We start from the raw sequence: 14,385 nt of genomic DNA on the forward strand, positions 1-14,385 counted from the left end.
TATATATATAGTGGGCATGATTAGGTGTGACCAGGTGCTGGTTGACAAGATACAGAACTGTGAATTAGAATTGGCAATGCTGATAGCCATGTCCCCTGCAACATTTTTCATCCTGCTGTAGTGCAAGCAGGCAGAGCCTTCATGAGAGTGGTAACTCTGCTCTGTATTCAGAAGACTCTGTGTCCTCAATTTATTTTTCTATTTAAAAAAGGAAATGTCAGACTCCTAATATTTATCTGAAGCCCCCCCAACAGTAAGCATTAATAAAAATAAAAAATAAAAAAAATAAAACACAACCCTCCCCACACATACACAGATAACATACACGTGGAACAGTGTGCACCATATTGTGGTGTATGCCATGCATATGTGCTGCATTGTTAGAATGCATCACAGTGCTTGATTTTTTCTTTTTGAAATAACATTAATTTAATTGTGGCAGCGCATTGCCGTGCGTCACAACACTTTGTGATACACTGTGTTGCGCTTAAATGTACACCTGTATCATTTTATCACAACACAGACATCACCACAGTGTATAAATTATTTTTAACATAAGTTGCCTATTTACAGTTTTGCAAAAAGGTGCAATTTAAAATCTACAAATACTTGTTATTAATTAACTCAATACAGTTTTATCTTTAAGATTTAGTCGGAAAAGTTTTTTTTTTTTTTGCGCACTGATACTCATTTTAGTGTGCTTTTAGGGTAATGTGTATTTTTATCGGTTTAATATTGATTGACGAACATTTGCACAATTATAACAGGGCCTACAAAATTAGTAGCACCATCTTTTTATTCTACTGGGCCTGTGCTTTCAGAAAATATATGGTTTGGGGGTGTTTTACAAACGCTAGCAACGCAGCAGTAGAAAATCAAAACAATGGGAAAAATTGCAAAAATGGTCTGGCCAGCTGAGGTTAAAAGCATTCCGGAGTGCTTGGCAGCGAAAGGGTTAAAAATCAGAAAGCCCTCCAACTGATTTAATGCATAGCGCATTAAAGCCTTCTTAACACAAAAGGTATTCGTGTCTCATTCCATTGCATATTCTAAAAGTGAGAGGATTATTCTTTATTTCAAGACAGTGGGCTGGTTTAAGAAGGCTTTACCGTTCAACACAGTAATTGAGTTCGAGGACTTTTTGATTGCTTTAGTCCCTTCCTACCATAACCTACATGATTATACTCTCACTGGGTCCCAAGGCTTATTCCACTGGAGCTATTCTTTCCATACACTGCAATGGTGATGGTCAAAAAGCCTGAAACCACTGTAGCTGGAATAAATTACTCTATAATGTTAGGCTGTATTTGGACTAGAGAAAAGCAGTCCTGGATGTGCATCTGGCCAATGGGGGGTATGGGGGGTAAGGCTCCAGAAGTGAGGAATGTTCCCCTTATTTTTGGTAGATGTAATGGAATGAGACACGTGAATGCCTTCTGTTTTCTCTACCTGACCATTCTCTACAAACATTGGTTGCAGAATGGTCAGGGAAAACAACCCTTATACTTTATACTTTCTGTAGAGATAATGCAAACAGGATATGCACACTTTTTCTCATATTTGCCAATGGTTCTGAAATAAGGAGGACAACTTGGTGAATTCGGCTGGCAGTCTTTTCCCTGACACACAGTTGTATAGTAAAATGTTGCATACCCTGATTTACTTTCATAAAGCTTTTGTCTGTATTTTGCCCATTTAGTTAAAAGAAACTAAAGTGAAGTCATCCTTAGGATTTTACAGTGTATTCATTTACTGAAATGTTATGTTGCCCATATACACAGTAAAAGTGTTTTGGAAGCATGGGCATGATCACATGATCATAACTTAATCAGATTAGTTCACAATCAAGTCTCCGGGTTCCAGTAATGGAAGCTGCAGTCGGTTCCCATGGCAGTGCACATCTTTCTACAATGGCAGGGATTTAATTGCCAGAAGGCTGTCGGTTCACAATCTGACTGATAAGAATGCATTGAAACATTTAAAAATATAAATGCCCAGCGTTGAGTGCTTGAACTAGAGACATTTGTAAGTGTTGAGTGCTTGATCTAGAGACATTTGTAAAACATACCTCCTATTGTTCTGACCTCTGGCTTCTTTGGCTCAGGTCTCTGCAGATTCTTAGGTAGTCTGTCATTTTCGAGATGCCACTTCTTTAGACACTGAGGTTCATGGATACTGATAGACTTTGTACCAAACTCACGACCGCAGATGTAGCACACAACTGTTGGAGGTGCTTTTATTGCAGGTGGCTGGGGAAAAATGTTTTGAAGTATGCAAAGTTATTTTCTGCTCCTAAATGTTTTACAAGACAAAAAGTGACATTTAAAAACTGAGGAAAAAACAGTTATTAGTTTACACAGTGTAATCCAGAGCTGTATTTTTTTTCCTTTTTTGTACTAAACAGAAGGTGGTGGACCACCAAGCTACAGAAAATCTTAAGATATTGCACATTTATTGAAATAGTTTTCAGTTGGCCCTGTGTAGCAATGTTTGGGTTCTCCTTTAGGACCCACTGCATTGTTGTATAACTGTAAATTAAAAAAAAAACACACAAGAGCCAAACATTTTGCCAGTGTGCTCTCTTTGGCAGAGAATCAGTAATTTTAATACCAACACATCAATATGGCAATAACAGTCATAGTTATATAATTAGGTCCATTGAGGTCAACCTCAATACAATATTAACCCCTTCATGACTGAGGCCTTTTTTTCATTTTTTGTACCCATATGGTGGACCTGTGACAGTAGCTATATAATAAACACACACAAGGGAATATTTAGAAAGCAGTGAATGCGATAGTCACCAAATGTTCACTGCAGGTGTATATTCCTGGTGTATGCGTTTTAAGTTACAGGGAATGATTAGCCATCTGTGAATGGTTGATGAATGTTACAGTCATTGCTTAACAAATATACCCCTTAAATAATTAACCATATAGTATATTTTTGTGGTCTCAGGTTATACTTGTTGGTGATGTATTTAGATGAAGCACTGAGATCTTGAGGAATGCTGAATTAAGTTTTACTTGCTTATAAGAACATTACATCTGAATACAGCATTAACCAGGACACATATAGAGCATAGATAAGTATACATATAGAAAACTAACATACAGACTATCATAGACTAGCTTTGCACTACAGTGTCATCTAGTGCTCAAAAGACAATACTACATCAGCATAAGCTGTTGTATTTCCAACACCCCTTCTCAACAGCATATGCGTTGCTATATGACGTTTAGCATCCCTCTATGGAAACTGTGATGATCCTTTGGCAATGGCTTGGTGAGTGCGTCAGCAGTCATTTCTTCTGATGAGGAATATTGAATGTCGATAATAGCTTGCTCTTGGGTGTCCCTTAGCAGATGATACTTCACATCAATATGGTTGGTTCTAGGGTTGACTCTTTCTGATTGTGTCAGCTTTATGTATCCCTGGTTGTCTTCAAACATTGGGATGGGGTTTGACATGTCTATGCCCATATCCATTAAAAGCTGGCAAATCAATATTGCTTCTTGATAAGTGTGTACTGCTGCTGCTATGTATTCAGCTTCAGTTAAATAAAGTGCAACACTTGTTTGCTTTTGGCTAAACCAACTTATGGCTCTTTCCCCATGTTGGAAGATGTAACCACTTGTGGATTTGCGGTGATAAGTCTGTATAGGTGTTCATCCAATTTTCCTTTTGCGAGGATATGCTTTTTGTTTAAGTTTGTACATTCATCACTTCGGATTTGAACTATGAGACTGTTATTAGCAAAGGTTTCACTGATTTCACTGGCTTCCTTCTAGGTCTGGAACAGTACACACTACAGTACATTTTTCACGAGGATACTCTGCTTGTGCCTTGTCGGTGTGATGCAGTTCAAGAATCCTTAACCGTTACTTTCCACGGTAGTACTTTTCCCGTTTGCTAGGAAAACGTTTTTCTTTGCACTCAAATCAAGTTCTGTGAAGAAGGTCTTATCACTGGTCATGTGACTTGTATCTCCTGCTTCAATACACCATCCGCGTGGTATACTGAGTCACTTAAAAGGTAGCACTTCATGATGTGCCTACAGTTCATCTTTGTGGGTGCATTATCTCTTTTTCTTGTAGGAGCCTTTTGCTTTCGCTGCTCAGCTTTCCCGATTGAACAGTCCTTTTTCAGGTGATCAGTCTTTTTACAGCAAAACATGTTTTTCTTTCTGTATTTTGCTTTGCGCTTTCATCCACCTTAAGGGCTTTCTCGTTTTCTTCATTGTGCATATTTTCCTTCCTTCTGTCATATTCATTGAATAATTTTCCTTTAGCATATTCTAGTGTTAGTTCCTGCTCAGGTCTGGTTTTCAGAGTGTTAATAAGAGCACTGTATTACTCTGGAAGGCTGCATAGCAGTAATGCCACCACATGGTTATCTTTAATTTCCTCTCCAATTGCACGTAGCTGCTCTACAATTTTCAGCATGGCATTCAAATGTTCAGACATTTCTTGGGCTTTTTCTAGCCTCATCTTAGATAGCTTGTGTAGCAGATATAGTTTACTGTTTAGGTTTGAACGTTAATGCAGTTTCTGTAATGCAGTCCACATACCTTTAGCTGTATTTTTATTTCTGATGTAGATGAGCTGGTTATCTTCCACTAGCAGACTTATAACTGCTTTTGCTTGCCTTCTTGTTCCATTCCTCAGTGGGTCCTTTACTAGGTCTGTCTGTACTCAGGATTTGCCACAAGTCATCTTTGCTAAGTTAGCAGCATTTCAAGTTTGAACTTCCAAAGCTGGTAGTTGCTATTGTTGTGTTTTGCGATTGCAAACTCTATAACTGAACTACTTGCCATCTTTCAGCAGCTTGGATGTGGCTCTTGTTGACTTGCAGTGTTCTGTTCAGTGTCTGGGCCCATAAACTGTTGGTTATGTGTTTAGATGAAGCACTGAGATATGGAGGAATGCTGAATTAAGTTTTACTTGCTCATAAGAACAATACATCTGAATACAGCATTAAACAGGAAACATATAGATGATAGTTAAGTATACATTTAGAAAACTAACATACAGTTGATCATAGACTAGCTTTGCACTACAGCGCCATCTAGTGCTCAAAAGACAATACTACATCAACATAAGCTGTTGTATTTCCAACAATACTAAAGTTGGATTAGCTAGCTGCTAGGAATAAAACAACAAAAAGAAATATAAGTTAACATGGGGTGAGACATTCATGCATAGTGAATGTAAGATACCATTTGATTCATGAAAACATCAGAATACTTTAATTATTAAAAAAAATCTGAACTAAAAATAAACAGCTACCCAACAGGACATGTAAAAACATAATTTCACAGCAAATCAAATATATTTGCTTCCAGTCATCCCTCTATATTGTAAAAGGGACATGATCATTTAATTGTGGCAGAAATTTTATTACATGCTTTTATAAATACAACAGGTTTCATTGGCTCCCTTAAGTGAAGCCAGGATGTCCCAGGAAGCAATTTTTGCATGCAACTGATATCCAATAGGCTAATATTAGGTCTACTGAATTCATGTAAAAAGTAACCTTTTCCTTTTTTTTAACTGTATTGCTATCTATGAAGAATATTATTTACTAAATGGATGTGGTTGTGATGGTGTCCAGCAGATCTTGGGTTTGTGGACAGTAAGTTACCATCAAAAGCAAACTACACTTATCTTTAGGACACTTATCAGTGAACTGCTAATCCCTACAATCTTGTAAAAATCTGAAAATTCAGTGTATTTACTTTAATCTATTTAATGTTATCCAATGCAGCTAGCTTCTAAAAAGCAACTGCATGTGACTTCTGACCATGATTCTGTAATGTCCAGCTTACTCTCTCTGTCTTATAGGGGGTGGCATTAAGAATACCTGGCCTGCTATATCACATGTCTCAGCAGTAAGTCTTCCCAGAATAACAAATTACTGAAAAAAGAACTTACAGTATATGTGCAGTATTGTAGCCTAATGCACTAAAACTCTAGAGCCTTCGATTTTGCTATGCTTTTTTGCTGCTGCACTATATTGAAAAGGTTGATTTGTATCGTCTAAAGAATAGTAATAAAATATTAAGTCCTCAATCAATATGGCGGCCTAACATATTCTATAATTAGAAAAATTATAGACAAAAAGTCAGATTTATGGTTGATATATGATAGGTTGGGGCATTATGAGAAAATTATTGTTTTTGTAAACTTATATAGACCACTTTTCTTATCAGTCATATTAATATGGAGCTTGTGTTGATGTCTAGTCTCAATGGCTCTAGTGATAAGCTACACAAGCACATTATTTCAACTGTTTAAGGGTCACCATTAAACTAAAAAAAATGTGGTTACAACAATGTATTATATTTTTGTTTTCCATTCAACCATAACTTTGTAAAGACAAAAAAAACCCTTCCAACACTATACCATACAATTCTTCTATTATGGAGGTCACTAAAATGTCACAGAGCACCATTCTTAAAGACTTTTAAAAGATTCTAGTAAAACACTTTATCAGAAGCACACGCCAATTTGGGAGCATAATACATTTTGGAATTTATGCACACGCCAATTTGGGAGCATAATACATTTTGGAATTTATGCACACGCCAATTTGAGAGCATAATACATTTTGGAATTTATGAAGTGTTAATGGTAGTTCATGAAGAACCAGACAGATTATGTTCTATAGAGTAACACAAATCCAACAAATTGCATTTTTACATGCCGAAAAAATGTGCAAGAGTTACTAATGCTTTAGAGACAGAATAAATGGCCTTGAGATTTGGTATGTAGACAAGTAAACATGAGTACATAACTTGATTTTTCAACAATAGCAATTTATGGTTTATATGCTTAGGATCAAAGAAACAACCATTTCAACTATTCACAAGTCAGATCATTTGTAAATTCTAGGAGATCGCTCATGTGCAGTGACCGGTGTGAAAGAACTAGCAAGCAAAGTGCCGACAATTCTCACGTAATTCAATAAGAACAGGCCTTTCCAACTTAAAAAAGTCCTGCCAAGATGTTTTCATTAAAATTATTCTTATTCTCATGACACAGTGTCTGGGATAAAGTTGGCTTTAATAGAGAGTTTTTCATTGACTTCTCTAAATTGTTAATATATTCTGTTCTTAGTAATGCTTTAAAATTATTTATTCATTCAAATTTTCCCAAAAAATTATCTAGACAACACTTTTAATTTGAAATTTTGGAGAATTATCTATAAAAGTGCAAAAGAGCATTTCATTTCATGGAGCTGACAATTGCCCTAGCTGTAAGTAATAAATACTGCCATTCAAGGAAAATTCTTTAGGGGCTTTTTGTTTCCATTCAGCACAATGGTCGAATCAGCAGTGCGTTCCGGTCCAATTCCGGACCAGAATGCACCTCCCGCATTGCGGCCGGCTCCCTATTTTGTTGGGCAGGAGGGGGCGTGGCGGGCCATTGAAGTGAATGCTGCAAGCACTATTTTGAACGCACCGCACGGAACTCACTGCAGGCACAATGTGCCCTGTGGTTGCCGTGCGGGCGATCGCATAGTATACCGCAAGCTACAGCTCGCTGTATACTGAGCCTAGGGTCCTCCCGTTACCGTAAGGAGAACTATGGGGAAAAACCTTAACCCCATAGTTCTCCTTTAAAGAAGACTTGTCGTTTAAAACTAACTTTCACCCATTCTACCAACCTGTGGCCCTTCCTGCAGCAGCAAAAGTTTATACTCACTTTACTTGATTAAACTGCTGATCTGGGTTAAACTCTGCCTGTGCTGCATTGTCATTGTGCATATTGGTCTGAGGAGTACAGGAACCCTTCCATGTTATCTACAAAAGGACAGGGGGAGTTCTGAGTAGTCCTGTCCTGTTTATGTTGTCTTGATGCAGTATGAGAAGTGATTGTTGTTATACTAGGACAGGAAGTGAGTTACCAGCAGAATCACTAGGTAAAAATAAAGCAAAAAAAGCCTGCAAACAAAACTAATGATAGATAGAGAGATAAGGAATGAGAGAAGAGCGAGAGACAGAAACTTGCAAACAGAAAACTATATTCAAGATATACTTTATTGCCAAAAGTATTGGGACACCCCTACAAATGATTGTATTCAGGTGTTCCAATCACCTCCATGGCCACAGGGGTATAAAATCAAGCACCTAGGCATGCAGACTGCTTCTACAAACATTTGTGAAAGAATGGGTCGCTCTCAGGAGCTCAGTGAATTCAAGCGTGGTACCATGATAGGTTGCCACTTGTGCAATAATTCCATCCGTGAAATTTCCTTGCTACTAAATATTCCATGGCCAACTGTTTGTGGTATTATAACAAAGTATAAGCAACTGGGAACAACAGCAACTCAGCCACGAAGTGGTAGGCCACGTAAAATGACAGAGCGGGGTCACGCTTCTCTGTCTGGCAATCTGATGGATGTGTCTGGGTTTGGCGGTTGCCTGACTGCATTGTGCCAAGTGTAAAGTTTGGTGGAGGGGGGATTATGGTGTGGGGTTGTTTTTCAGGGGTTGGGTTTAGCCCCTTAGTTCCAGTGAAGGGAACTTTTAAGGCATCAGCATACCAAGACATTTTGGACAATTTCATGATCCAAACTTTGTGAGAACAATTTGGGGATGGCTCCTTCCTGTTCCAACATGACTGCGTACCAGTGCACAAAGCAAGGTCCATAAAGACATGGATGAGCGAGGTTGGGGTGAAGGAACTTGACTGGACTGCACAGAGTCCTGACCTCAACCCGAAAGAACAACTTTGAGATGAATTAAAGGGGAGACTGCGAGCCAGGCCTTCTCATCCAACATCAGTACCTGACCTCACAAATGCACTTCTGGAAGAATGGTCAAACATTCCCATAGACACACTTCTAAATCTTGAGGACAGCCTTCCCAGGAGAGTTTAAGCTGTTATAGCTGCAAAGGGTGGGCCAACTCAATATTGAACTCTACGGACTAAGACTGGGACGCCATTAAAGTTCATGTGCGTGTAAAGGCAGGTGTCCCAAAACTTTTGGCAATATAGGGGTCTATTCTCGAAGCTGCCGAAAGACCTAGCCGTAGCTTCGGCCGATCCTTGCGCTAGCTTCGGCCCCAGGACCCCTTCGGTTCACAATAGCCCGTACAGCTCCCGAACGTGGCCGAGCGGCTCAGTCGAGCCGAACACATATGCATCGGCTCGCTGAGCCGTGCTGAAAGCCGAAGCTGGCCGAGCGGCCGGCCATTGGCCGGCCGACAGCCTGCTTCTGACAATAGTGTATCTATAAAGGTAAGCCTATGTAGTTTATTGCTACAAGAAGGCAGCATCAACTTTATTCTGTCCAGTTTCATTGTAAGACATTTTTACAATAGAACTAATTAGTTTAAAAGGACTGACAGGGCTTTTAACACTGGGGTCAATCCATACTGGACCCTTTACAAAATGCTTTCTGAATGGTATTTCCAAGTTTGTGCTCCAGTTGACCCACATAAGAGAATTTGGAAAGGGATGGTATCGTCTAGTTAACTTTGCACGGACTTGAAATAAAGGTGACGGACTTGACTTAAGGTGACGAAAAGAGACCCAAGCAAAGTCAAAACTAGGCATGTGCTGTATTGATCATTTCCATTTTAGGAACAGAGATTGGCTTTGACAGCAATTTGGAGTTTTCAAAAGTGCTCTGTGAATGCCTGTTCTTTATGTCCTTGTGAAAGTAACCTTATGGTATCTCTCTAAATCCTGAGCCAATGCCTGCTCTTCAATGTGACAACAACGGGTGCAATAATGCTTAAATAATTATCTGACATGAAAGTGAGACAACTAAGTATTAACCCCAACCACCACAGCAAATTTACAGAGAATATTCTATAGCTTGGGGGGTCTATAAATATACAGGTTGTCAAAACTTCGAACCTCATTTCTTAACTTTACTTACAATTGTATTGCACTATGTAATAGCTGAGTGAGACTATTCTGTTTAGTTTACTATTAATTTTTTTACAAGTTTTCAAAATAAGGTCTTATCTTGTATCATATTTTTTTACCCACACTAAGTTAAATAATATATTAACCTGTTACCTTATCATTTTTTAATTCTTCATTTTCTCTCTTTAGCTTCTGTGTGTTAGTGAGCATGCTTGTGTTCTTGGTGCTGCAATCTCCAGGTTTAGCCTTGCAGCCTCTTTGATGTACTGGGAGTCGGTCACTTGCAAAAGTTCTACCACAGTTTGGACATGGTAGCAACTGATCCTTGAAGCTCTGCCGAGCTGCTTCATTTTGTTCCTCTTGGCTGACGCTTTTAGATAAAGCCATCTGAGGTTTCTGAGGAATGGGTCTCCTTTGCCCTTTGGGTAACCTATCATTTTCTATTTTCCATTTCTCAAGGCACTTTGGTTCATGGATTGGGAGAGATTTGGTGCCAAACTCCCTTCCACAGATGTAACAAATTAATGTTTTTGGTTTTGTTGGATTGTCAGGAATCTTAGAATCAGAAAAGCCACTGGTTGTTGTAGATGCTGTCAAAGAACTGGTATGTGTTACAGTCTTGTTAATTGTGGAATGGGAAGAGCCTACATTTTTATCCTTTGGTTTACAGCCTTTCTCATGCACTAGAAGACGATCTGGAAGAAAAGTACGACCACAGTTCCCACATGGTAAAAGTTGTGCTTGAGAGCTTTGCCAGGCGGCTTCATTCTCGTCTTTATAGGAGCTATGTGCAGCCGCATGAGGTTTCACCGGGGCTGGCCTTCTGAGATGCCTGGGCAGATTTTCATTCTCTGCATGCCATTTTTCTAGGCATTTGGGTTCATGTATATCAATAGATTTTGAGCCAAATTCTCTTCCACATATGTAACACACTTTAAAACCCTGTCTTCGAGGAGGGATAACTGGCCGGTTGGCCTGGTTTTGGGACATACTTCCTGTAGATGATCTTTTGGCTAATATAGCAGTTTCTGGCCTGATAGCTTTACGCTGTGATACTGAATTGGGACACTTTGTATCAATGTCTTGAATGGCTTTAAATGTGTATTTGCTACTGGTCATTAGGGAAGATGTTATAAACGTACGTGTCTTGAAAAGCTTCTTTGGAAGACAAATTTATTTTTTGCATTTTTACTTGATGTATAAAATGATTGTTCTTCTTTTCTCCTGTTAATGTAATATGTTTTTCTGCCTAGCGTTAGCTTTGTAAGAGGATATATATCAATGGCCAGATTTCTTCAACACCCAGTTATATGAACATTTTTCGTTTTTCTGCCTGAAATATGCAAGAGATATGCTCATATTATATTTATGTTTTAGATATATGTCCTTTTAATTTATTCTGTATCTCTTAGATTCGGACAATGCAGAAGAGCCTCCAATGTCATGTATACAGCTTCCATGCAGCCTGATTTGTGATATGTGTAATTTTGTTGCTAATCTGCTTGATAAATGTCCACCATTGTGTTATGCACAGAATGACAGACACACACTGACAGCTGTTGTGAAATACAGATGGTAAAAAAAAAAAAAGTTTAAAGAAGAACTCCAGGATTTTTTTAATTAATCTTTGCAGAGGGGTTACCCCCATACTGAAAGGGTTTAGTGCTCATTTGTATCTATCACGTTTCCTCCTCCCTGCAGCATTGTAATCTTCCTCAGCCTCTTCATGTCTATACATGGCGTATAGATGCTGATGATTTATGGGACCTTAGAGTGCTGCAGAGGAGGGGGAGAAACGTTGGAAGGAACGGTCTTAAAAGAAGTCAGCTCGGAACTTCGGGTGAGTCCAACTGTGTTTTTATTAACCTATACACAAATGAGCAGTTTACCCTTGTAGTGTGGGGGTAGCCCGACTGCATGGGTTAATAAAAGAATTCCTGGAGTTCTTCTTCAAAAAATATCATAAGTTGTTAAGTTTAAACTGCATTTTCAAACAGATTTGGTCAGCTTACAATAAAATTTAGGGATGCAGGGAATTTATTAAAGCTGTGAATCAAATAAATGCCTTATATATCCTTAAAAATAATTTAGGCCCCTTTCAGATGAGCATGATCACTGCAGTATGTAGCAGATGGCACCACTGTGACATTCGTGTCAGTACAGTTTTTTCCTCCATCTTGCGATGAAAGAAAAAACTGAAATTGCCGGGCCCCATGTGTGTCTATGGGGAATCAGATGTAAACGTACATGTGTCCATTTACATTAGATTACCTCCGGGCCGGCAAAATCCGGTCCGTCAAAATGGATCTCTGATACATTTGTTTTTCAGGACCTAGCCGGAGCCGAGGCTAACCGGGTTTAAACAGATGCTCGTCCATTTGCACGCGACTGCCCATAGACTTACATAGAGCATGCGATCGGGTCCGGCTGAAAAACTAACAGGCGGACCTAATCGGACCGCTTATGTGAAAGGGTCCTTAGGTAGCAAAATCAGTTTTACAATTATAGGCAAGTTAACTAATGCATACTGGCATTGCTAAATGTTTGCTGGGCATCTTAGTTTCTATGGCCTGCGGTCTCAAACTTAAATTACCTAACTTCCTTGCCAAATTGTCCTAATGTTTGCTCTAAAAAAATGTGGCTTTATAAAATGCCATCACCATAACATATGCTGTGACCTCATGCTGATCAAGCTTGTATTATTGCATCAAATGTGATTAAATCATTGTATTAAAGTGTAGCCAAAACTAAGCATTATAGGTCAGAAAGCATTACAAGTTTTTGCTCTTCTTCAAGCAGCCACACTGCATTTTCTATTTAAATGTATATGGTGGAAAAATCATGGAAACAATTAGTGAATTCTGCTGAACTGGTTATTTTGGTTTATATAATGGTGGTTTTCAGAGTGGAATAGCTCTAATTCTGAAAAGCCCTAATTTCAAATAGCAATGCTTGTAATAAACATAAAGGATAAAAATGGCAATTGCACTAGAAACTATACCAAAATTAGAATGTTAGTACATTTCCTAGGCTCAGTTCACAAAGCTAACACTTCAAGATAAGGATCCTTCTTTTTTTTTTTTATGTTTTAAGATAGATTAAAAATTACAGGGACATGGCTGAAAAGAAACATCCAAATCATTGCATTAAAAGTGAAAGTGTAAGTGGTTTTCCCCATAGTTTTATTTAGGGACACGGGAGGACATATACTAACCTCCTCCTGTGACCCAAAGCTCAGTATAGCGTGGGCTGTTGCCCACGACATACTGAGAGCGTGAGTGACAGCTGGCTCTGCCTGTACAGAGGCAGAGGCAGCTGTGCCCTCCCCCTCCCCTGTTCGTTCCTCCACTCAGTGATGGAGGATTGGAAAGGGAAGGGGGGGGGAATCCCTGCAGGGAGACGATCGGGAAGTGAGTGGATCGGCGGCATATTTCTGCTCATTTCCCGATCGATAATATTCATTGTCACAGGTCGGCTCTAACTATGAGGATGAGTGGAAATCACGCACCTCATAGTTCTCCTTTAAAGATTTGTGAACTGGGCCTGTTATCATCACAGAATAAAAATAATAATAACAATAATAATAATCAGCATCATATTAACAATACTGTTAAAACTTTCTGTTTAACAATAAGATTTATACAATGGAAAATGTTAACACTATAATCAAAATAAAGTAAAGAAGTAGAGGCTGTTCACTTAGAAAAGTAACTGTTTACGAGGTCTAGTCTGCAACCAAGATGGCATAATCCAGGGGCTCCACTCCAAGCCTGCATCACGACGCTGTAGCAAACATTGATCCGCTCTCTTCCTTCACTCATCCAGTTCACACCTCGGCATACTGGGAACACACATCACAATAATGTGCAATCTTGCATGTTCGTGTGCATTTTTTCCCCACATTTGCAGCACATGACACATTTGGGTCTATTCACAAAGCTGCCGAAGTATCTGGCCGTAGCTTCGTCCGATCCTTCGGCTAGCTTCGGCACCAGGACCCCTTCAGTTCAGGAGAACCGAGGGGGTGCTGTACGGGCTATTCACAATAGCCCGTACAGCTCCCGATCACGGCCGAGCGGCTCAGTCGAGCGCTGAGCCGTGCTGAAAGACGAAGCTGGCCGAGCGGCCGGCCATTGGCCGGCCGACAGCCTGCTTCTGACAGCTGGGCGGACATTACTGACAGCTGGGTGGACATTACTATTGGCTATTTCTATTGCAATAGCCAATAGTAAACTAGCATTGTACCCATTCATGCATGACAAATACTGGAAGGTAGAACATGTATCATATTCTGCTACAGGCATACGGCGTGCTTGTGAGTGTTTAACGCGTGTCCACGTGCGGGAAGAACGCACCTTTTCTGGATGTGTTTGGGGTGTCATTAACATGTAAGAGTACCGCAAGTGCAACTCACGTTTTTTGACACGTTCTATGAATGTGCGTCAAAGCACGCACTTCATGAGTGCACTTTGATGCAAAACGCACACATAAGGTGTGAACGGGG

The 14,385-nt window shown here is 39.5% G+C and overlaps 1 protein-coding gene across 1 annotated transcript in view; it reads right to left on the reverse strand.

Moving 5' to 3' along the window:
* The window catches only part of LOC108799266 (zinc finger protein 474-like), a 17,507-nt gene extending 6,498 nt beyond the window's left edge, over positions 1–11,009 (reverse strand). Inside the window, exons 1-2 of the mRNA XM_018571107.1 lie at positions 10,035–11,009; positions 2,069–2,249 (exon numbers count right to left, since the gene is read on the reverse strand). Coding sequence (XP_018426609.1) covers positions 2,069–2,249; positions 10,035–11,000 — 1,147 coding nt within the window. The 5' untranslated portion in view covers positions 11,001–11,009. The remainder of the gene's footprint in view (positions 1–2,068; positions 2,250–10,034) is intronic.
* Between the last annotated feature and the right edge of the window lie 3,376 nt (positions 11,010–14,385).

Source organism: Nanorana parkeri, unplaced genomic scaffold, assembly GCF_000935625.1.
Source record: "Nanorana parkeri isolate BGI_ZX_2015 unplaced genomic scaffold, ASM93562v1 scaffold40, whole genome shotgun sequence".
Classification (NCBI taxonomy): domain Eukaryota; kingdom Metazoa; phylum Chordata; class Amphibia; order Anura; family Dicroglossidae; genus Nanorana; species Nanorana parkeri.